Below are 21,464 nucleotides of genomic sequence, written 5' to 3'. Positions count from 1 at the left end.
TAGTAGGGCCTACTAACTGTAGTTAGTAGGGTGTGCCAGGGTTAGGCTTCATACAGTGAGGACTTTTAATTTCTAAATTGCACAACTTTCATTCTAGGCAGAACCATGCTCCTTTATCAGAGCCTCTTGGTAAATCCTTCATTTGTAAGATGCCCTTCACCTTCGCAATCTGCCTGCAGTCTGTTTCCAGGGCGCGATTTCACTTGAGCCTCTGATTCAACAGTGTTCACATCCTCCACCCCTTCCATCTGTGAAGGGCTATAGTTTCAGTTCCCCAAACCTGTGATTGGTTTCATGGAGCTCTTTTGTCCTGTCTGTCTTCTCATTTTTTTAAATGTAACTTGTGCTTAAAAAAAAAAAAATTGGAAAGCTCATTGCTCATTTCTCTTCAATATAGTCTTGCTTGTAATTTTCAAGTTTTCCTGCAGATATAAAAAGAGTAATTTATTGGATTTTTTTAAAAAATGCCAGAGATAGTTTATTTAATCAGATATTCTGTCATAGCCATAACTTAAATGTCACTTTCTTTCTAGGCACATACTGTATTGGTCAAATGTAGACATATTGAAATGCAGTTTTAAAGTTATTTAAATGAGCATTTATTTATGGTATTTAGGGCATGACTTGTATTTGCCATGCAGATCAGCTCTGTTGTGATCATGGGAATATGAAGCATACATTTGAGAGAGGCTAACTTTGCTGATCAGTACTCAAAGAAACATATGAAACCGTTTGCCACTAAATTGTGGATGATCCTTAATTTAAAAATCTCGAACATTCCTAGGAAGCTGTTCAGACCTGGGTGTGATCAGGAGGTTCAGAAAGAATGAGCCTGCAAGCTGTTTATTTTACTCAGTCTCTTATCCTCAAGGGCCAGACCTTAGCTCTGCCATGACTTTTTAGACCATTGCAACCTCCTGGGGTAGTGGTTTTGGCCTAATGAGCAGGTTGTGTTCACACCAGCTTATTATATATGAATACGTCTTTGAAAGGCATCATCACTTTTCATTCTAGCTCTGTACCCTGTCCTAGGTCTTTGGTTTTCATATTCTACTAAGGAGTTGCCCTGCCTTCTAGCTTGCTGTCCTGCAGAACTCATCAGAGCCGTGCCTGGCACACACGGATCACTGCGGGACCCACTGACAAGTCCCTGCCAGCTGGAACCACAGAGGCTCCGTGAGCCTCTTTCCTTCTCCCGCTTTCCGCACAAGTGCCCCATGCTCTTCTGAACCACCACCCGCAGCCTCCCCGTTTGGTGGCTTCCATTATCTGCTCTGCACACATTCTCATCCTCTCCTCATTGCTGAAGAGCCATTCACACCCCGGACCAGGGTCTCGGGGTCTCAGGTTTGTATGCCCTCGAGATTATGTGTTAATCAAATCTCAGGGGACTCCATGGCCTAAGTTACCAGTCACTGGTACAAGAGTACCAGAGGAGACCCCTCCCCCAACACACACATACACACACACACACACACACACACACACACACACACACTCCCTGCTTTGATTGAAAGATCGAATTTACCCAGCCAGGTTTAACCCCTGGTGCCCTTTTTTGGGGAATGGTCACAACCCAGTCGTTTGGGATCACCACAGAAGATCATAAAACAGGCTCCTGGACCTTCCTGCTCACTCAGACCCAGAATCTTGGAGGAAAGGTTATGGGAGGCAGAAATCTGTATTTTTTTTCAAGGCCTGGAGTAATTCTGATTAGCTGGACAGAAGTTTAAAGAAGAATGACTGTTCTGCATTACTGCACACTGCTGTGGGTTTCTGTCTTTATTAGATAGGTGGTCTCAGGATATCTGAGCTCTAATGAAGAGGCTGAAATCTTTAAGTCAGGGAGCCTTTAATTTTTCTCTGTTTCTATTCCCTTTGCCAGTTGAAGAAATCACTGCCAAAGGTGACTAGAGAGGAAGGATCCCTTGGCACTCCTACCTCTGGACAATCCAGACTATAAAGTCTCCATAAAGCTGGTTCCAGCTATTCGTGGGGCTCTGAAACCACCCACCTGAAGACATAAAATAAATGACCCTTTTCAGACTTGTTTTTTTCCAGTGGCACGCCCAGTTAACCAAGGAATTTTAGAGTCTTTAGGGGAAATGTAATATTGAAATGAGTACCTCACTTGCTGAAATGCGATTCAGTGTAGGTGAAATTGAATTAAAATTGGCATTCCTTGAGCCACCTGGAGGGACATTATAATTCTAGTCTTTCCCCAAATCATAGACGTTTTAAATTTGGTTTAAATTTTAAAGATTGGCATAGACATTGGTTGGTATATTGGTTTCATCGCTGGATCCTCACCTTGGGGTCTCAGCGGTCAGTCTGCAGCCCAGGTTCCACTCGAGAGTCAGGGCAGTGGGCTCTGAATTGGGGATGATCAATTTGCTGGTCAGTCTCTCTCACTACAAGTGTGCTTCCAGATGCCGTGAGCCAACATGGGCTCCGTCACATACAATGTGATCAGTGTGGGCACTTTATCACATTGTAATATGTTAGTTTGCTCGTCCTGAAGAGCATTTTATGTTGAAGTCTTAGCAACATGAATGAACGAATCACAGAGTCGGTCAGTGTTTACCACCAGGAGGGCTCGGCTGCGTTGGAGCAGCCCCGCGCCTGCGTGGGACTTCTTGAGGGAAGAGGCAGGCAGGCCTCCGACCTCTTCTGTGTTCAGTTGAGCCTCCTTACTGCTGGCTGCTTGATGCAGTTGCTGTAAGCGTTGAGTTGTTCGTGTTTGAACTTTGTGCTGCTCCTTAATCATCCATGTCGCCCTCCATTTCTGTGCAGATTGCAGCCCCCCTCCTGACGAGTCCAGCCCAGGTACGTGGTTTCCGTTCAAGGCTTCTGCAGATGTCTTTATAATCCTCAGGTAGTGTTTGTAGCTGAATTATCCAAGATTCCCCTGTGCTTCCAGAGTTAGGAAAATATTTTAGGAGTTTGTTCATTTGAGACATGTAGCAACTTTTCTTAGGTTTGGTGAGGGACCAGTTGGGCTGGGGACTGTGGCCTGAAGCAGGCAACCACATGCAGTTTTTTCACTTTCCCATCATGTAACCTTTCCAGATGATTGACATCCGTGAGGGCATTGGGCTTCCTGATTCAGAACAGTACATATTTGTAAATGGTACTTCCTATGATTTCACCTGAACTTGTGAAGCATGTGAGCATTACATGGAGAGGGTGTAGCCATCCAAGTGTTGCAGTATTCATAATCACACAGCATCCTCTCTCCCGAGTCTGGATGCAGCTTAGAATTCTTAGTAGGCATTGCTGGCAGCTTTCAGTTGGAGATAGTGCTAAAAATGGAATCGTTTTGCTGCATTTGCACGTAGAAGTCAACGTGCATGGCTCTAGTTCAGGGGTCTGTAGACTGCAGCTCTGAGCCGAATCCTGTCCACTGCCTGCTCTGGTAAATAACATTTTATTGGAAACCAGTCATGTCCACTCATTCATGTATTGTCTATGGCTGCTTTTGGGGCAATGCCAGAATTGAGTAGCTGTGACAAGGACCCCATGATCCTCAAAGCCTAAAATACTTCCTATCTAGCCTTTTACAGAAAAAAGTGTGCCGACCCCTGCTCTAGTTCATGTTGAGTTTCCTAGTTGTGGCTTGTGGGTTTCCCAGAGTGAGCATGAGACCCCCAAATAATATGCTTTTGCTTACACCAAAAAAACCAGCTACCCAATCGGTCTGATGATTGCATATTTCTGACTGGATATAAATGTGAGGTCGCAGGATACCTGTGTTATATCTAGAGTCCAGCGAACTGGTGATTGGGAATTTACCAAACTCTCTGTCAGTTTTAGTGAACCCTCTCAGCTCACATAGCACCATGAATTTTATATCAGCTGTGTCATTTCTAAAAGCACTGGTGGCTTGTCCACAGTTAATGTCAGCGAACTAAAATGGTTCCCTGCCAAGAGTTCCTTTGGCTTTTCCTAGAGAGCCATATTTTATCTTGGTTAACACACACATTTTTTTCTCTCACTCTTTCTCAATCTTCCTCCCTCCTTTCTAACTTCCTTCCCTCCTCTGTTAATGAGGGGGAAAAAATGCAAAAGCAGGGTATGGATTTGAAAAAACTCTTCAAAGTTATCCAAAGTAGCATGGTCCATGGATTGACCACTAGTCAGTGAGCATTAACAGACTGTCAACTGGACAAGGAGCTTACCCCCCTTCCCCACCCAAAAGTGAATCAGCTGCATCACTAAGGACAATGTTTAGTTGGGCTGATTTTTTTTTTTTCATAGCAAGTCTTTCTTGACGAAGGGAGCAGAATATGACACTGTCACCAAATGTAATATCCCAGATACCTTTACTAAGCTAGGTCCTGGTAGAAGTCTCATTACTGTCCCTGAAATCCATTTTGTCTGGAAGTTTCTAATTATAATTTTTCTTCATATTCCCCCCAAATTTATTTCCCCCTCAACCCCTACTCTCTATTTGGCAGAAGCAACCTGACACAATAAAAATAACATGGAGCTTAGGGTCAGTCAGACACATACAAATGCCAGTTCTTTTTGTGTCTGGGAAGACACTTAACCTCTCTGAGCCTGTTTCCTTACCTGTATTATTAATATTCTTTCTGTCGATTAAATGAGGAAACAGGTAAAGCACTGACGGGTTTTTTTAAATTTTTTTAAATATTTATTTATTATTTTTGAGAGACAGAGTGTGAGCGGGGAGGGGCAGAGAGAGAGAGGGAGACTCAGAATCCCAAGCAGGCTCCAGGCTCTGAACTGTCAGATGTGGGGCTCAAACTCACGAGCCATGAGATCATGACCTGAGCCGAAGTCAGACACTTAACAGACTGAACCACCCAGGAGCCCCAAAGCACTGGTTGGTTTTATGTACACGGTGGCTGGCACTCTTACTGAATTCTGGAGCCATCCAGGCGTGTGTGAGCCCTCCTCTGGGAAGATGGCAGGCTCCTCTCCCATCCAGACCCACATCTTTTCTTCAGGACAAGATCCCAGTGCTTCTTAACCATTCTTCCTTTATTCCCAATTTTTTTCAGAGTTTTTCCCCCCTAATGTAACAAAACTGCATCATACTTAAAAGGATTTTTTTGAAAGAGAAGTAGAGAAGCAGGTAAAATGAAAAAGTATTGCATGGAGAAGATTTGCTTAGTCAGCTAAGACCACTTGCACTTTCTGATCATTTTCAGATTAAAATGATGATAATTTGCATATTAATTGCATAGGTACCTGCACGTTAATGGAAAAGCAAAGTAAAACCGGCAGCATTTGCTCTAAGAGCATTTACTTCTTAGTTAATGACTGCCTACCTTTCCCCCAATTATTTGGCTATTAAAATTTGGTTGCCATTGTCTTTTTTGATCGTTGCTGAATATAACTTACATGCATGCAACAGAGTTCTTCAAAGAAACAAAAACATGGCCTCTGAGATTTTTCAGAGGAAGAAAGAGACTTGGATGTTATCCAGCAGAGCTCTTCCATTTTACTAAAAAGGACTCACGTGGCCAAGGGGTCAAGAGACTTGTCTATGGCCAGCACTGCTCAGCGGCAGCTGGGGCCCAGGACACATATTTTCCACTCCTCGGTCCAGTGTTCTCTGTCACCATGAGTTCTTTGCTAAGACCTTTCCTGCTATAGACTTTCTAAATTTAAGCCTGCTTTTTTTTTTTTTTTTTAAATTACAGATATAAATCCTTGTCCACATACGGTGTGCCTGCATACACAGTTAGATCATTTCTAGACTTTGAATGGATTCACGTACTTGAAAATCTGCCTCAGCTGAACACTGAGTATAGGGAAGTCCTTTTGCAAAGTTTAGGCATTTCTCTAAATCTGTGTCTCAACAAAGTGCTACCCATACAGTTTGAGAGAGTGAAGCCCGTCTCCCTTCACTCAGGGTTTTGGATTCTGTTTGTCTAAGACAGAGCTTACCCTTTCTCCCCAGTGCGGTGACGTCTGTGGGTGTGGTGTCACTCGCACCTCATCCTGAGTGCCGTGTGCTGCCTGGGCTCCACTCCCTGCCTGCGCAGCCTCTGCTGTGGTGGGCTCACCCAGTGGTGACAGTCAAACGCTTCTTTCTGGGCTTGGTGACCTGTTATAAATAGAACTGATGAGGGCATGTCTTTTCTCTTTTAAATGCCTTCTAAATAGGGAGGCAAAAAAAGAGCCAAAGCCCAAAATACCTTTGACTCTGTTTTTCTACCCTGAGGTTCTATTTTTTTTTTAAAAAAAATTGTTTTGGTACAGGGTCACAATTTCCTAATACCTCTAAGAGAAAACTAAACTAGAAATAGAGGGCAGCGGGCAGGGAGTTTGGGGGCGGGGAAGAAAGCGCAGAAGCAGGGGATAGATATTCTGAGAGCTGAAAACACGGCAAACCATGTGGAACAAACGGTCTTTCCTCCAGACGTGGAAAGCGAGAATGTACCACAGCCACACACTGGCTGTGCAAGGGTGGAGTTGTCCTTTGCTCTAGAAAGATGGGGACTTTTGCCTTAATACCTGGGTCAAGAGAAGCAAGATAACAGGTCACTTTTCTGGGTGCCCTTCTCGCCCTGGGTGGAGGAACAGTGGTGAATTGCAGATGACTCACAGAAACTTTTTCGTCATTTTCCTCAAAAGGAATAATCCTGAGCATTTATGTATACAGCCCACAGTAGGTTAGGGAAACAAGGCCTACATCATTGGTCCCACAGTAGGTCCCCTCTTTGTTTACTGGAAAAGCTTCAGGCCAGAAGGTTGGAGACTGGGTTGGTTCCAGGCAGAATTTAGTGCCAGTTCTGGGCCAGAGCTTGGGCCGAGCAGAGATAGAAGATGCAGAAGGGGTGGGGAGGGGGAGGGGGGCAGTATGAGGGTTAGGATCAGGCAACTTGCTAAACTTATAGAACCTAATTCTTAAAGTTTTCCTCCTCACACGTCTCCTTTCTCGTGCCCAGGTGAATGGAGTGAGGCCCTTTACCCCCTGCTGACCACCCTCACAGACTGTGTGGCCATGATGAGTGACAAGGCCAAGAAGGCAATGGTCTTCCTGCTCATGCAGGACAGCGCTCCCACCATAGCCACGTACCTGAGCCTGCAGTACCGCCGGGATGTGGTCTTCTGCCAAACTGTAAGCCCCGGGAGTGGCACAGGAGCCCATGGGCACCTCCACCCTCAGAAAACACAGGCTTAGGAACTTGTTCTCTGGCTTCACCCTGAAAAAACCAAGGTTGACAATACTTCCACCTGCCTGTGGCTCTTAAAGTTATTTACTAGAGAGGTCTAGATTTCAGCCTGGAGGGAGGAATCCTACTCGATAAGTCTGTATTTAGGAGAGGGTCCGAGTCCACCCTTGTTCCTCCCCATGGAAGTGGCACTGGTGGGTTGGGCACATCCGCGGCTCCAGCCCGAGGCATGCTGCATTGTGCATGACACAGGCCTCTTTGCCACCTTTTTTCCTACAAAGGAGTTTAGTGAGGGAGACACGATTATTGCTGTCAGTGCCTTAGTTCTGCTGCTTGTGCACAACTGCTGTGATAATTTCTGTTCTCTTTTGGAGAATGTCACGAGTTTGGTAGATGCGAGTTACCAAAAGCAAAGTGAACAGTGATAGAAGGTCAGGCTGATCTCTGCAGGTCCACCGGCCCATCCTTGTGAGGCCTGTTTCATCCCACAGAATATCTCCCACTGAGGTAACTTGCAGAGTGACCGTGTTGTCTCTCACTTCCTTTCTCTGTTATGATCACTTCAGTTTCCAGCCAGAGCTGGTATGAATCTGTGAGTATACAGGACCTTTTCATGGTGGGACATTAATTCTAGGCTTCCAGAAGGTTCTAGCCCAGGAGGAAGCCCAGGCAGTTCAGGTTGGAAGCTTAGCCAAAGCCAAACCAGCCTTTGGGAGCAATAGGAGTGGCAAGCCTGGAGTGCTGTGCGCCCTCCCCGTGGCCTCTGCCCCGCATGGCCTCAGAGCTGAGTGCTCCCCACACCCCAGATGGAGGGGGAAGAGGTGCTGCTGCGGCCCAGCCAGAGCCGTGAAAGTGGAGAAACTCAGGGCCAAAGGCAAGGCACAGGCTGGTAGCCATTTAGTGAGGAGGTGTCTGTCCCCCTCACAACCGCTTCACCTCGTGTCTCCCCCACAGCTGACTGCTCTCATCTGTGGCTTCATCATCAAGCTGAGGAACTGCCTGCATGACGATGGCTTCTTGCGTCAGCTCTACACCATTGGGCTGCTGGCCCAGTTCGAGAGCCTGCTGAGCACCTATGGTGAGGCTCCAGGGGCTCCTACACACCCTATGCCTCTGGGATCCTGGGGGTATTGGGCAGTACGGACGTGTGTGATTCCCATTCTTTCTTCCCAGATAGTTTTCTAATTGCGCATGCTGATGAAAATAAATCTAAATATCATCAAAATATGCAAGAACCAAATAAAAGTCCTATGTAGTTACAGACACATCCGTAGTTTGTTTTGTTGTTGTTGGTTGTTACAAACAGATCTTTCTGGTTGAGGATGGATGATAATTATTTAAGCAATGTTCCTGTGGGACATTGGGCCGTTTCTGAATTATTCATTTTTTTAAGGTTGTTTTTTTTTTTTTTTAACATTTATTTATTTTTGAGAGACAGAGAGAGACAGAGCATGAGCAGGGGAGAGGCAGAGAGACAGGGAGACACAGAATCCAAAGCAGGCTGCAAGCTCTGAGCTGTCAGCACAGAGCCCGTCGTGGGACTCGAACTCACAAACCGCGAGATCATGACCTGAGCTGAAGACGGATGTTCACCCAACTGAGCCCCAGGCGCCCCTGAATTATTCTTATGAAAACAGTGCTGCCACAGGTCTCCACACACAAGTCTGTGTGTGCCTGTGGGCCCATTTCTGCAGCCACTACATTATTGGAAGGAATGTTTCTGGGTCAAAGGGCAGGAATATTTTTAAATTTCATAGATATTCCCAAATTGCCCTCTAAAAAGACTCTTCTTCCTTCCTACTTTCATTTTTTTATTCTCAGAGGATAAAAATGGATAACTTTTTAGAAGTATTTGTCAGTCTTTAGAGTTATAAGACGTCAAGTAAATGCCAAGCACTATGGAGTGGAGGGATCCAGCCCCAGTGTACTGTTTTGCTGTCTCTGTCCATTTCTGAAGCGCCAGCTTTGCTTTCTGAGACTCCATACATGCCAGTTTTCTGCCCCACACTTCCCCTCACCAGAGAGCTCTGTGAGTCGTGGTGCATGTTTCCACCAGCCGAGCTGCTGAATGTGGCTGTGGGGGATTTCAGTAGCTGCCTTTCCCCATGGAGAAGTGGGTCAGCTGGTGAAGAGGCTGAGACAGGCCCCCTCTCGTCACACCACGCCTGATCCCATCACCTCCCACAGCTCTGTGGCTGTGTTGAGCCCACGGGGCAGGTCCCCTCCACCTGACCTCCTTCCATCCGTCTCTCGCATCCAGGTGAGGAGCTGGCTATGCTGGAGGACATGAGCCTTGGAATCATGGACCTGAGGAACGTGACCTTCAAAGTCACTCAGGCCACTTCTAATGCATCAACAGACATGCTGCCCGTCATCACTGGAAATCGGTAGAAAGATTTTTTTTTTAATTCTCAGAACTAGCACTGTGTTTTAATTTATGTTCGTTACATGTGATGTACTTTCATTTTTGTTTTATTCTGTCTCATTCAGTTAAAAATCTTGATCCTAGCCTTCCACATTAATTTCACAGACCTGTAAAGGTTCATGACCAGCAGTTTGGAAAGCACTGAGCTGGACGGCCAGTCTGCACTCCAGTATCGAGGCCAGCTTGGTTTTCCTCTTCTCACTTACCTCCTCTCCTGCCTGTCCCCTGTCCCAGCCCTCACCCATCCTCTGGCTCTCTCCACTGTTTTGCAGTGATGGGTTCAACGTGCGGATCCCTCTGCCGGGCCCCCTGTTCGACGCCCTGCCCCGGGAGATCCAGAGTGGCATGCTGCTGCGGGTGCAGCCCGTCCTCTTCAATGTGGGCATCAACGAGCAGCAGACACTAGCCGAGAGGTGCGTGCCTGGCTCTCGTGGGGCTGGGGTGGCTGGAGTGCTCTTGTGAGGTGCTATAGAAAATGTCCTTAGCCCTCTCAGGCTCTGAGTGCTGCGTAGACTTTGTCATACCTTCCTTCTTTTGGCCAGCAGTCCTCAGATGCAGCCATATACCCAGCCCTGTGTTTGGTGCTAGGGACACAAAGATGAGCCAGATGTGGTCTGTGTCCTCAAGAGACTTGGGCTGGTAGGAGAGAGATGTGGGCACAAGGATGAAGATGAATACAGGGAGTAGGGGTCCTAACAGGAGACCCAGGGAGAGGGTGTGAGAGAGGGCTTCCTGGAGAGGCTGATGGTTGAATTGGGTTTTGAAGAGTAAGTAGGAGTTGGTCAGATGAGGAGGTGAAGGAGAGACCTGGCATCTCAAGCCAATAAGCCTGAGCAAATGCAGGTGGGGACAAACCATCGGGGGTGCTGAAGGCCAAGGTCCCAGACCAGGATGGGCAGCGGTGAGGTTAGAGAGGCCTGTATGCCAGGCTGAAAGCCATGCCTTGATTCTAAAGGCCTTTGTCTTGTAAATTCCCTCCAGAGCTGGACTGGGCATCCGGGCCTTAGACTTCAGAGCCTGCCAGTATTAATGACCATCTGGGGGTCTTTCTCAACGGTGACTTTCCTCTTCCTCTACCTTACACATCTGGCATGTCCTGGCTACCTGTGAGGCATGCACAGGATGAGTCTGCGTAGACAGAAGAGAGCTAGGGCCTCCCACACAGTCCAGGAGGAACAGCTAGTCGGGTGTGATTATTTAGTGGGCAGTGTGACTTCAGCTTCAAGTACAGGACTGTGTCCTCACATCCCAGCCAGAGCCCCATTGCCATCCCCTCTCCTAAGCACCCCTGGGATGGGAGGATGGGGACTCACAGTGAGTGGCTGTGAGAGGGGTTTCTGTGTATGCTGCACCAGGGTCTGGGACAGATGGAGTTCTGTAATCTTTTAGGCACATTTGTAACAAATGTGTGTGGTTCCTGCTAATGAAATGTATTTAAACATGTCACCAACACAGCAGCGATGACCGTATTCTTGGGAGGAGGGAAGTGGCTTAGAATATAGATGTGCACAAATAATGCTTGAGAGAATCCATGTTGTTAGCTTCAAGGCAGTTATGTTCATGCTGGAAGGAAGTGTCATTCACTAATGGTGTTCCCGTATGACCTCTGAAGGTTTGGTGATACGTCTTTACAAGAAGTTATCAATGTGGAAAGTTTGGTGCGGTTAAATTCCTACTTCGAGCAGTTTAAGGAAGTTTTGCCTGAAGATTGTAAGTATTTCTTCACTCACGGTAGGTTTCTTTTTCACCTGCTGTCTGTCTTGTGTCACCCTGGGTGTTTGAGCCTTTCCTGCCCACCAACCATCTGGATGCTGCCTCCATGTGCACAACTCCTCCTTGGCTTCCCTGTCTCTCTGGAAGCCTGTTCATCTGCTCAGACTTTGCGTGGTGTGAGTCCCCACCCAGAGAAGCTTCCCTCAGGCCACTGCCCTTGCTGATTCTTCTCTGGCCTGCCCATTCTAACGCGAGGCTTTGTCACACGCTGTCCCAGTCCCTGGCGTGCATTGATGCCGTGGTGCATGTTGTGCTCCTACTGGTAGGGCAGATGGGATCGCAGAGGCAGGGACCCCGCTCGGCCCCGTGCTGGTGTGAACTCCCCCTGCACCTGCATCTATATAGCACATAGAGTAAGATGCTGGGCAGACACTTATTGCCATGGGGGGCGAGAGGGCCCCTGTCTGGGTGTCCCTGGAGGCAGTGGAGAGTGACAGTAGCCATCACAGCTGACAGCCCTCTCTGTGCTGCTGGACTCAGGCAAGAACCCAGGGTTAAGCACACTATGTGTATGTGGGGAACTGTCTCCTGATGTCAACCCCGGTACATGTTTACTGAGCACCTGCCCCATATGAAGCACCACGGGACCCAGTGATGAAAGAGACTGGACCCTGCCTGGATAGGAATAGGCTCTGCCTGTCTGTGCTGGCACTGTCCCAGCCAGTAGGGGGGCACCCCCAGGTGAAGGAGGCAGACTCCAACCCTGGGTAACACCAGTGTCGTCTAAAGGGGACTGCCAAGAAGGGAAGACGTGAAAAGGCTTCATTTGCATTCCCGGATCACTGATGTGCCGGGGCGCTGTGCTGTGCTTTGCACACATTTCCGCACTGACTCCCCATGATAACACAATGAGGTAGGTGTTAGTTTTGGTCGCAGGGAAGGGTTAGCCTGGCTCTGAGGCTTGGCGCTTAGTGGCCGAAGGTGTCCTGTTAGGAGATGCTGTGTTACAAGGGACCGGGCTGGGGAGTTGACTTCAGGGATTTGTCTCAAATCAGCTAGAGTGTGCTGATTGACTTGGAGGAGGGGTGCAGACCACCGGTGCAGTGTTTTCTCCCAGTGGAGGTGGCTTGGGAAGAAAAGGTTCAACAGACAGGCCAGAGAGAGAGTCCTTGGAAGCAGGAGAGAAGCAGTGTTAACCTGGGCGCTGAAGGTGGGTGAGAGAAGGAGTGCCTGCTGACTTCTGAGGCTCATTCAGTGTGGTGAGGGCTGCAGCCAGAGCAAGTAAATGACTAAATGGTACTACCTCGATGGTCCACTCTTCCCAGAGATCGGCAGAGATGTGAGATGGGCAGTGAGGGGAAGGAGCTGGAGAAATACTGGCTGCAAGATGCAGGAGCAGCTCAGGACTACAGATTGGGGTTCTGCAGGGGTGGCAGTGTTGCCATCAGGAAGGGGAAGAGAGCGGGCTGCTGTGGACAGGAGGAGATAAAGGATGCTTACATCAGGCAGCATCAGTGTCCCCAGGTAACTACAGAAGTGCCAGCCCTGACTGTATGCTGGATTCACCAGGGAGGCTAGACAGTCCTGATGCCTGATTGGTGGGCGTCAGACGTTCCAGAAACTGCCCAGGTGACCAGGGTTGACAGCCGTAAGTCAAAGGATCCCCTGAGGCTTCAGCTGAAGGTCACCAATACCTGGGCCTTCGAAAACCCCCAGGTAGTGAGGCGTCCTCATGTGCTTCAGCAGTGATCATAGTTGAAAGTTACAGATTTGTCAAATCCTTCCCAGGCCATCTACATACTTTACATGGATTAGCTAACGTGATCCTCACAGCAGCCTTGGCAGGTGGGCCTGATTCCACACCATTTGACATTTCAGGATACCAAGGCAGAGGGTGAGTCCCCCTCTGCCCATATGGTGAATGGTGGATGGTGAATCCAGCCCAGGCTGGAGCCCATATTCCAACTGCTGCAGGGGTCAGAGACAGTGCAGCCACCCAAGCTTGGACCAGAGGGACAGAGGCCATGCAGAGGATAGAGTGGGCACAGTGAACCATGCGGTCAGGAAGTGGGAGTTCTGTGCTCAGCATCTTGGAGGATGGCCTGTTTCCAGTGATGTGAGACCCCAGGAGATGTGCACGTAGGCTGGTGATGAAAGTCAAGGAAGGGTGTGGCCTATAGGACAAAAGCAGCCCAGGTGTGGGCCTCTCCAGGGTGGGCCAGTAGCACTGGACCGTGATCTAGGATGCTGGGGAAAAGCAACCCAGTGTGCCTTCAGCCCCAGGAGAATCGGGGCTCTGTGAGGCTGAGGAAGTGGAGCCCAACCAGTGAATACCTCCTAAGTCTGCTCAGTTCATCAGTGGACAGATGTGCTCTGAGTGGGGCTGTGGGGGCCTGGGGAAGAAGCTGCGGCCAATTTTGGGAAATAACATGCCGTGTCTCCTCCAGGAGACAAGCTTGCCTCCTCTGGCCTCCCACAGCCTCCGTCACAGACTGAGCCCCTCACAGCAGGAGCCCTCTTTCCATGTCTGTTTCTGCCCCAGTCTCCTGATCATCATGGTGCTGGGCACATACCAGGTGCATGAAGTTATTAGCATAAGATCCTTGGTGCACCAGGGTGAGCTTGTGTGGTAGAAACTCTGTGTGCAGCTGGATCTCAAAATTCCATGTGTTTGGTTTTAATTTGGGAATTCAAGCACCATGGCTGTTTTCCTTAGATAAGATCTTGAGGCTCTTCTCTTTTTCTCTGATGATCCTGGTGTTTGGAAATCCCAGGTTTCTTAGGTGAGGTGATCGGACTGATTTTCCGCTTCAAGTGGTCCTGGAAGGGCTGGAGACTGTCATGGTGGCAGAGGGAGGCTGTCAGAGTGGGTCACTCCAGAGTGGACATTCGGAGTGGACGTTCCCTAGGGCTTGCCAAGCCCACTCAGTGGTCGAGACCCACTGTCCTAAGTATCCTCTCCCTGTGGGGGCACTGAAGACCAGATGGATCATCTTAACTCCCTCCCACCCTGGATGACCCCATGTCTGTGCTCCAGCCTCACTGACAAGCTAAAAGAAGATGAGTGTTTGCACTTTGCAGGTGGGCCTGAAATGGCTTTGAAAGTTATTTAAGTGCTCTCCATGCCAGCAGCCAGGACCAATCCCTAAGCACACCCCCCCTTCTTGTTTAAGTCACACTACACTGTCAGCTTGGCCAGGAGCTCATGCCACAATGGCTCCCTTGGGCCACAGTTCTGGGTGCAGCGCTGGCTCTCATGGACTCCTCCTGTCTTGCAGGCCTACCTCGATCTCGGAGCCAGACCTGCCTCCCAGAGCTGCTGCGATTTCTGGGCCAGAACGTACATGCCAGGAAGAATAAGAACGTCGACATTCTCTGGCAAGCTGCTGAGGTTAGTAACCTCGTTATAGTGAGGGGAAGAATGTTATTGTCGTCCTTGTTGCCAAAAATAATTATATTAATAAATAAAAATCTCAGCCAGGAGTGGAGAGAGCAAATTTCTCCATATGGACACAAAAGAAAGTCACTGAATATGTCCAAAACTCTGAGAGACACTGAAAGTTTCCTGTGAGTTCATTACTTTAGGGCTGCCTGAATTCTGATAAGCTTGACACACGCTCTCTCCCCTGAGACATTTAATAACCAAGCTGGTGACAGTTCTCACCTTCAGAAGCCTCGGCGATCGATACCAGCTAAAACTCACTGCCGACTGCATCTTTTAATAGGTTCAAAAGTAGACCATAGTGACCTTGGCAGTCTCTTTTCACATAGTATTTTTTGTACATTGCAGTTTGGATCTCCTCTTTTCCTAAGCACTTAGACTTCTGGTATATTCTCATAAAAGTAATTGTGTAGTTTCATAGCTAGCCTTTCACTCTCCCCTGTTAAAGAGGCACTGGGACCTGCACGCGAACACTCAGGAGCACGAGTGATCCCCAGAGGGCATTCCAGCTCCCAGCCTGGCCTGAGCACAGGGGAGGGATGGACACACGCCCCTCTGCCCCTGGAGGAGGAGTAGACACCGCACTGCTCACTCACACCCGGTTACCCCCCAGTTCACAGATCCCAAGTAGCAGGAGGGCTGTCCCCTGCTGCCAGTGGCTTTCCAGAGCAGCCCATTCCAGCGCTTTTCCTGTTCTCCTCATTGGGAAGGGTCTCTTCCACTGCAGCAGACCGTCTCAGCTGGTCGTGCCGGTTGCCGGCTGTTTGGTAGACCCTGTGTTTTCGAACCTGTCTTCATGGAGCCCTCTCTTTGAACATGCCCCACTCTGTGCCTTTGTTAGTAGCTGTGGCCACTGATGCCTTTCTGTTGAATGCAGCTGTGAAGAGTGGACGCGCCCCTCTGTATATTAATCTGTTCATTGAGCCTTTCAAGTGCCCCAGCTGGGAAGACTGTTCATGACAACTGTGGGCTGGGGAGCTCCCCTTTCTGGGCCAGACTGCCCGTGGAATCTTTTCACAACAGAACACATTTTGAGGCACTGAGTGACAGGAAGACAGGATATGTTTCAAATATCCTCCTGGTTCTGGGGCCTTATCTGCCCTTGCTTGCTCAGGCTGGGCCCAGCAAATAGGGTGTAGGGTGGGCTCCTGGGTGCTGGGGCGCCTCTGCAGCAGGCTCCTTTAAGGCAGAGGAGCCCCTTACTTTCTTTTAGTATGTTTTAGGGGGCTGCCCCTTGGCTGGCTGTGACAAGCCTGTTACACAGGTATCTTTGCAAGACTGCAGACACAGAGCAAGCCTTTTCTCACATGACACAGAGGCCAGGGGGTGACAGCCCAATCCTCCACAGTGGCACAGGGCAGGCACCCCCCTGGTTCACTCTCCTTAGAACAAGCATGCAGATGGCTTTACATCTGACAGTGGGTGCTGAGACTGGTACATACCCTGTTTGGGAACTGGGGTTCTGTTTTCCTCTCTCTAGACCATAGAAAAATCATTAGCTAGGGCAATGATCCACCATCCTCTGTAACCAGGTCCCAAAAGCAGCCCATGCAGTCCCATAGTTTTTGTTCCCAGCAGAGGTTCAGTGTACAGATTCAGAGGTGGAAAAGTCTCAGCGGCCCTTGGACACATCACTTCTTATATTTTCCAACTGGGGAGAACAGATATTTGTGCAATGCCAAGTCACTATGGCCAATTTGGCCAGAGCTGCCCTCCTTTTCTACGTCTTATTTATTTTCACTTCTGTGTATAATAAGAGGTCCCTGGCTAAACAGTTAGGACATCATTGGTCAGGTCTAGGCCCTCATTTTGTGGATGGGGAGACCAGCCAGAGCTCTCAAACTGGCTGATGGCCCCCTAGAGACTGGAACCTGGTGCTACAGATCGCCCTGTTGGGCAAGAATGCACCTTTGGTCACCCCTGCCTGCCTTCTGGAGTTTCATTTTAGTTATGGATGCACCATTTATGAATGTAAGTGCTTACTACACATTTCTGGTTCATGAACTCTGCAGTCTGTAGAATTTAGTGAGCAGGTGTACATTCACCCTCACCTCGTCAGTTACGGTTTTATGCATTGGGATTATATCACTCTACAGCAAGCTTAGGGGATGCTTAGGGTCTTTTTTTTCCCCCTTAAAAATTTTTTGTCTATTCGCAAAAGAAGGCTGTTTTCCTCCAGATGGCCTTGGCTGAACTCGTTTCGGCATCTTCTCTTTTGTCTTTCTCTAGACACAGTGCTTAGGACCATACTGTGTTCTCTACCTAGAGGCATTCCTGACAGTGGCTACATGTTCTTGGCTTTGAGAAGCAGATGTGGTGCTGTCTCCAGGGCAGTCTGCAGTGGCTCTGATATTTCTCTGGAGTGTGACAGGTTTTTGGAGCCCACTGTCATCTAGCTTTGATTTTTCACTAACTGCCAGTATTGTCGTAGAGGTGCAGTACCTGGTACAGGTCCACAGCCCCTTACCTGAAGCTCTTGTGAGTAGATGTTTTGTAATTCACAGTTTCTGTATTTTAGAAAGGTGATATGGTATACAGTTGTGCACATATGTGTAATACAGTGGCACATTCCCTTTGGTTAATGTGGTACATATATATGATTGAACGTAACCGGGAGAGTCTGGGGCAGTGCTCTGGAACTAAACTCGTTAATATTGCTTTATTGTAAAGTGTGAATATTTATACAAAATGGGTTAAATGAAGATTATAAATACTCTCACATTGGCTCAGATATGGTCATGCTGCCAAATGAAGTTGCTGTAAACTTAAATTTTTTTTTAATTTTAGGGCTTTCAGCATTTGGGGAATGTGTACCTAGAATTGTATCTAGTGGTTCAAAGAAAATGCCCCCAAAAGCCCTTCTTGTGGAAAAAGAAGGTGCCCTGGGGCAGCCTTTTTTCAGCTAGGAGGCTGCCCCACCGTGAGCCGCCGACTTGTGAAGGGAGAAGCGCACTGGCACCTAACCCCATGCTTGGCCCTGAGTGAGGCAGAGGATGGCCTGTGGAGCCTGCTGGTCAGGAGGTGGCAAAGGGGAAGCTCTTCTGAGCTCTTCCCGTCTATGTGGAGGGCATGAAGAGAGTAGAGACAATGGGTGTATGCTATGCCTTCCAGAAAGCCCTGGAGACTTGGCCAGGGGCTGGGCATCCTGTGAGCTGCTCTGACCTCCTGGGCTGGTCTTTGCTGCCCTGCTCTGCTAAGGGCCTGCAGCAAAGTCCTGAATGTGACGAAATGGCCTGGGCACAGTTTGGAAGAGGACAGCTGGTAAGGTCAGTGAACAGACAGTGATGCCCCAGAAAATAAGGGAGTCTGGGCCTTGAAGGAGTGGCCTGGGGGTTAGGGAGTCACACGAGGGACTGCCAGGGATGAGAGGAGGTCCCATGGGCAGTGACTTCATTTCTGCTGCTAGCTCTGGCAAGACACAGAGTCAGGGAGCAGAAGCAGAGGGAACGCTGACCCTGGGAGTTGGCATTGCCACACGCTGCCGTTGGCCATCCGAAGCCTGTGTCCCGCGCGAAGCATGTTTACATTCTGCAGAGTCTCCCTCTGAGCACAGCTTGTGTTCCTCTTGGCAGATCTGCCGCCGCCTTAACGGGGTCCGATTCACCAGCTGCAAGAGCGCCAAGGACCGCACGGCCATGTCGGTGACGCTGGAGCAGTGCCTGATCCTGCAGCACGAGCACGGCATGGCCCCGCAGGTGTTCACCCAGGCCCTGGAGTGCATGCGCAGGTGAGTCCCGCTGCCCAGGCCGCCCGCCCCGCCTGCCCTGGGCTCCGTGTAAACTGCAGATGAGCCGGCCCTGCCAGGGCTCCCCCTGCCCAAGTCCCCTTGACTCCACCTGGCATGCTCTAGTTTGACTTTGGAAAATTCACTGATGTCTGCCAAGTCAAACTGTTGGCACTTTCAAATTGAGACCGTGTTCTCTCCTAAGTCCAGGGGGACGAGAGAGCTAGCAGTCTCTGTGAGCAGGACTGCTCTGAAGTCAGATGACCTCGGGGCAAGCTTAGGTGTCAGGAGGTTGCCGAGGGGACTCACGTGCAGCCGTGTGGAAGTCCTTTGGCACACGGCTCCCCCTGCCTCGCCCCCGCCTTGCTGCGGCTGGAAATTAGGGCCAGAGCTTCCTCAGCAGGCATCTGCTGTTTCCACCGTGCACATATCTATCCCTTTTCAAACTTGAGTGAAGAAAATGCGTCTGCAGGTTGCACCGGTTTGCTCCGCTTCTTCTCTAGCCATCGACACAGTTTGCTTTTCTTAGCAAAGTGTCAAATGAGTGTTTTATGGTAACGGCAGCAGCCCCCACTTGTCCGTGTGCCGTGGCGACCTCACCCTAATGATGTTCTGATTCTGAGGCAGCAGGCGTGTTTGCAGAATGAAACCCGGGACTAAAAACTGTCTACTGTTGATCGATGCCTTGTTTCAAGCACTGCTGGGGAGCACCTTACCTCACATACCAAAAGAAAGGATAAGAAACCTGGTTTTCCCGTCTCCTTCAATGTAGCCACCAATGCTGTCCAAGTCTCGTTCCCAACGGTCACTCCTACTGAATGTTCTGTATCGTTTGTCCTCTCACCAAATTCTTTAAAGCGTTCAATTCTCTTATCCTTTCTGTATGTTTCTGCTGTTTGACCTTCTCACAATAATGCACAAAAGTGATGCCTGAGCTCCTGCCTCTTGATAATCGCATTTTGTAGAAATGGAATTGTGTTTTCCCTGTTTTGTCTTCCCCCAGTCCTACAGACCTCTTTGTTTCCTTGGGGCTTCTATTCACACGTGTGTAGAAAGTTCATCACCCTCCCTGCGCTGAGCCTCAGGGAAGCAGTGGAGACTCTTGAGACCCCTGCTTGGGCACCCTTGGCTAAGGACCTGTCCTCACGGCCTGCCCTTCAGGCTCAGCATCCTTGATGCCATGGGGGTGGTGGGGCCTGGGATTCCAGCCACATCTGCACCCTCTTCACTGCCAGGTGATGGGAGGGACCTCTCTGGTGAGATGCAGACCTCCACCAGAGAAGAAACATGAAAAATAGAAGGGAGATACTTGTGGTTGTCAGAGCAAAGATGAGGATCAGTCCACTTAGTAGACAGGCCCTGAGTCACGTGTACAGTTGATGTGTAGACATCTATCCAGTCTCGGCCTCTGGAACAGATTTGATGAAAATAATTCATTCTGACCGTATCTGAGCACAAAGGTCTCAGGAGACCAGGGAGAACGGGGCTCTTTGAAAGACACAGGGGCTGCCACATCTGCTGACCTGTGGCCCACCATGGGGCTGCGTGGGCAGTACCTATATGTGCACAGATCACCTGTTGTGGTTTTCAGTGCACACAGCAAAATTTTATAACTTTTATCACATAGAAATGGGTACCCCTTGTAGCAAAATTTAAAAATACGGATAAGCCCCTACACCAGTTGTTCTCACACTGCCCCCCTAAAATTCTCCATATTCCTACTATTAACAAGAAACGGTGCTAACATCTGATGCTGACTCTTTCAAACATAGTCACATACATACATACACATGCAGGTGTGAGTGTGGTTAATGCACACGTTGGTTAATCAAGTCCCTAAATAGTGAACAAAACACATGTGTGCGCCAACAAATGCAATTATATTTGCAGTTATGCCTGTTGTTTTAGCTTACTTTTTTCATTTAACTGCTCGTGAGCACTTTCTCAGGTTAACAAATAGAGACCTTGCCATTTTCATTACATCATAATTATCCAGTTTGCTGTCATGGAATATTTAAGCTATATGTGGTTTTCAGCACCTTAAGGGTGTGGCGAATAGCCTTATGTACGCACCTGTTCACATTTGCCACATTGATCCCTCATGTTAGAAAGTATACACCTTTGTGGGGCTTTTAATACAAATTGCCACACTCCCACCCGCTGTCCCGAATGCCTGCTCGTCCACCCTCTGGGTGTTGTCATACCTGTCACTCGTCCGGGCGCTTCTGACTCTGAAGTCGGTGTTGCTTTCCTGTATGCCAGGTGGGGACCCTGCGTCCCGAGTAGGGAAGGACCTTCCTCCCTGGGCCTCCCTCTGCCTCTCTAAAGCCCCCACTCAGCTCCAATTATGGAAGTCTTTTTAAAGTTTCCTATTTATGTTTTTCTGAATTTTCTAAAATCTCTGTAGTAATGATGTATTACCTTATAATCATGTAAGATACTATTACATAAGAACCAAGGTTGGTCCTGGCCGCCTGCACCCTGGGACCCTCAGGACCCAGTAGCCCCAACAGCCTGGACGCCATGCTCACTGCCACCTGTCTGCCTGACCACACTGCAGCTCAGGCTGTCACCGCATGTGGTTGTTTTTAGGTGATTTTTTGGATTATCCTCTGTGGGGAAGGCATGAGTCTATTTGTAGACAGCAAGCCTGAGGTGGCCAGGTCGCTAGCCAGTAGTTCTGGCTGCAGTGTGGCCAGAACCTGTGGCTCAGCCAGGGGCTGGAAGGAGGCAGTAGTAAATACTGGCCATGTCTTGAGTGGAGGAATGCATTTTGGTTCTCTTGCTTTCTCGCTTGCATCTTACCAGATGGAAGAGTAGAGCATGCAGGCAAGGGTGCAGGGTGGGGAGAGGGGGTGGAGTCAAGGGGCAGAGCTGACACTCGGGCTGTATTTCTCCCAGAGGTCCAGGGTGAGCAGTGGCCAGTGCTGTGCTAGCAAATGTTTAACAACCAGCTCCCTCCCCCCCCCACCAAAAAAAATAGTGTTTGCCAATTTCTGTGGCATAAATCCT

At 49.0% G+C, this 21,464-nt stretch overlaps 1 protein-coding gene across 21 annotated transcripts in view; it reads left to right on the top strand.

The window, feature by feature from the left end:
* The window catches only part of INPP4A (inositol polyphosphate-4-phosphatase type I A), a 134,654-nt gene that overhangs the window by 104,289 nt on the left and 8,901 nt on the right, over positions 1 to 21,464 (top strand). For 16 of the 21 annotated variants that reach the window (XM_045054099.1, XM_023251610.2, XM_023251602.2 and 13 more), the window contains 8 exons: positions 2,794 to 2,826; positions 6,921 to 7,093; positions 8,103 to 8,226; positions 9,409 to 9,535; positions 9,846 to 9,986; positions 11,186 to 11,283; positions 14,565 to 14,677; positions 18,301 to 18,455. In XM_045054099.1, the coding sequence (XP_044910034.1) occupies positions 2,794 to 2,826; positions 6,921 to 7,093; positions 8,103 to 8,226; positions 9,409 to 9,535; positions 9,846 to 9,986; positions 11,186 to 11,283; positions 14,565 to 14,677; positions 18,301 to 18,455 (964 nt within the window). Of the gene's footprint in view, positions 1 to 2,793; positions 2,827 to 6,920; positions 7,094 to 8,102; positions 8,227 to 9,408; positions 9,536 to 9,845; positions 9,987 to 11,185; positions 11,284 to 14,564; positions 14,678 to 18,300; positions 18,456 to 19,079; positions 21,294 to 21,464 lie in introns of those variants that run through there. The other 5 variants (XM_045054098.1, XM_023251611.2, XM_023251604.2 and 2 more) reach the window with 2 other exon arrangements.

The sequence above is a fragment of the Felis catus genome, chromosome A3 (assembly GCF_018350175.1).
Source record: "Felis catus isolate Fca126 chromosome A3, F.catus_Fca126_mat1.0, whole genome shotgun sequence".
NCBI classification, from domain to species: domain Eukaryota; kingdom Metazoa; phylum Chordata; class Mammalia; order Carnivora; family Felidae; genus Felis; species Felis catus.
The sequence above is the reverse complement of the archived record's forward strand: the minus strand, read 5'-3'. Positions and strand labels throughout refer to the sequence as shown.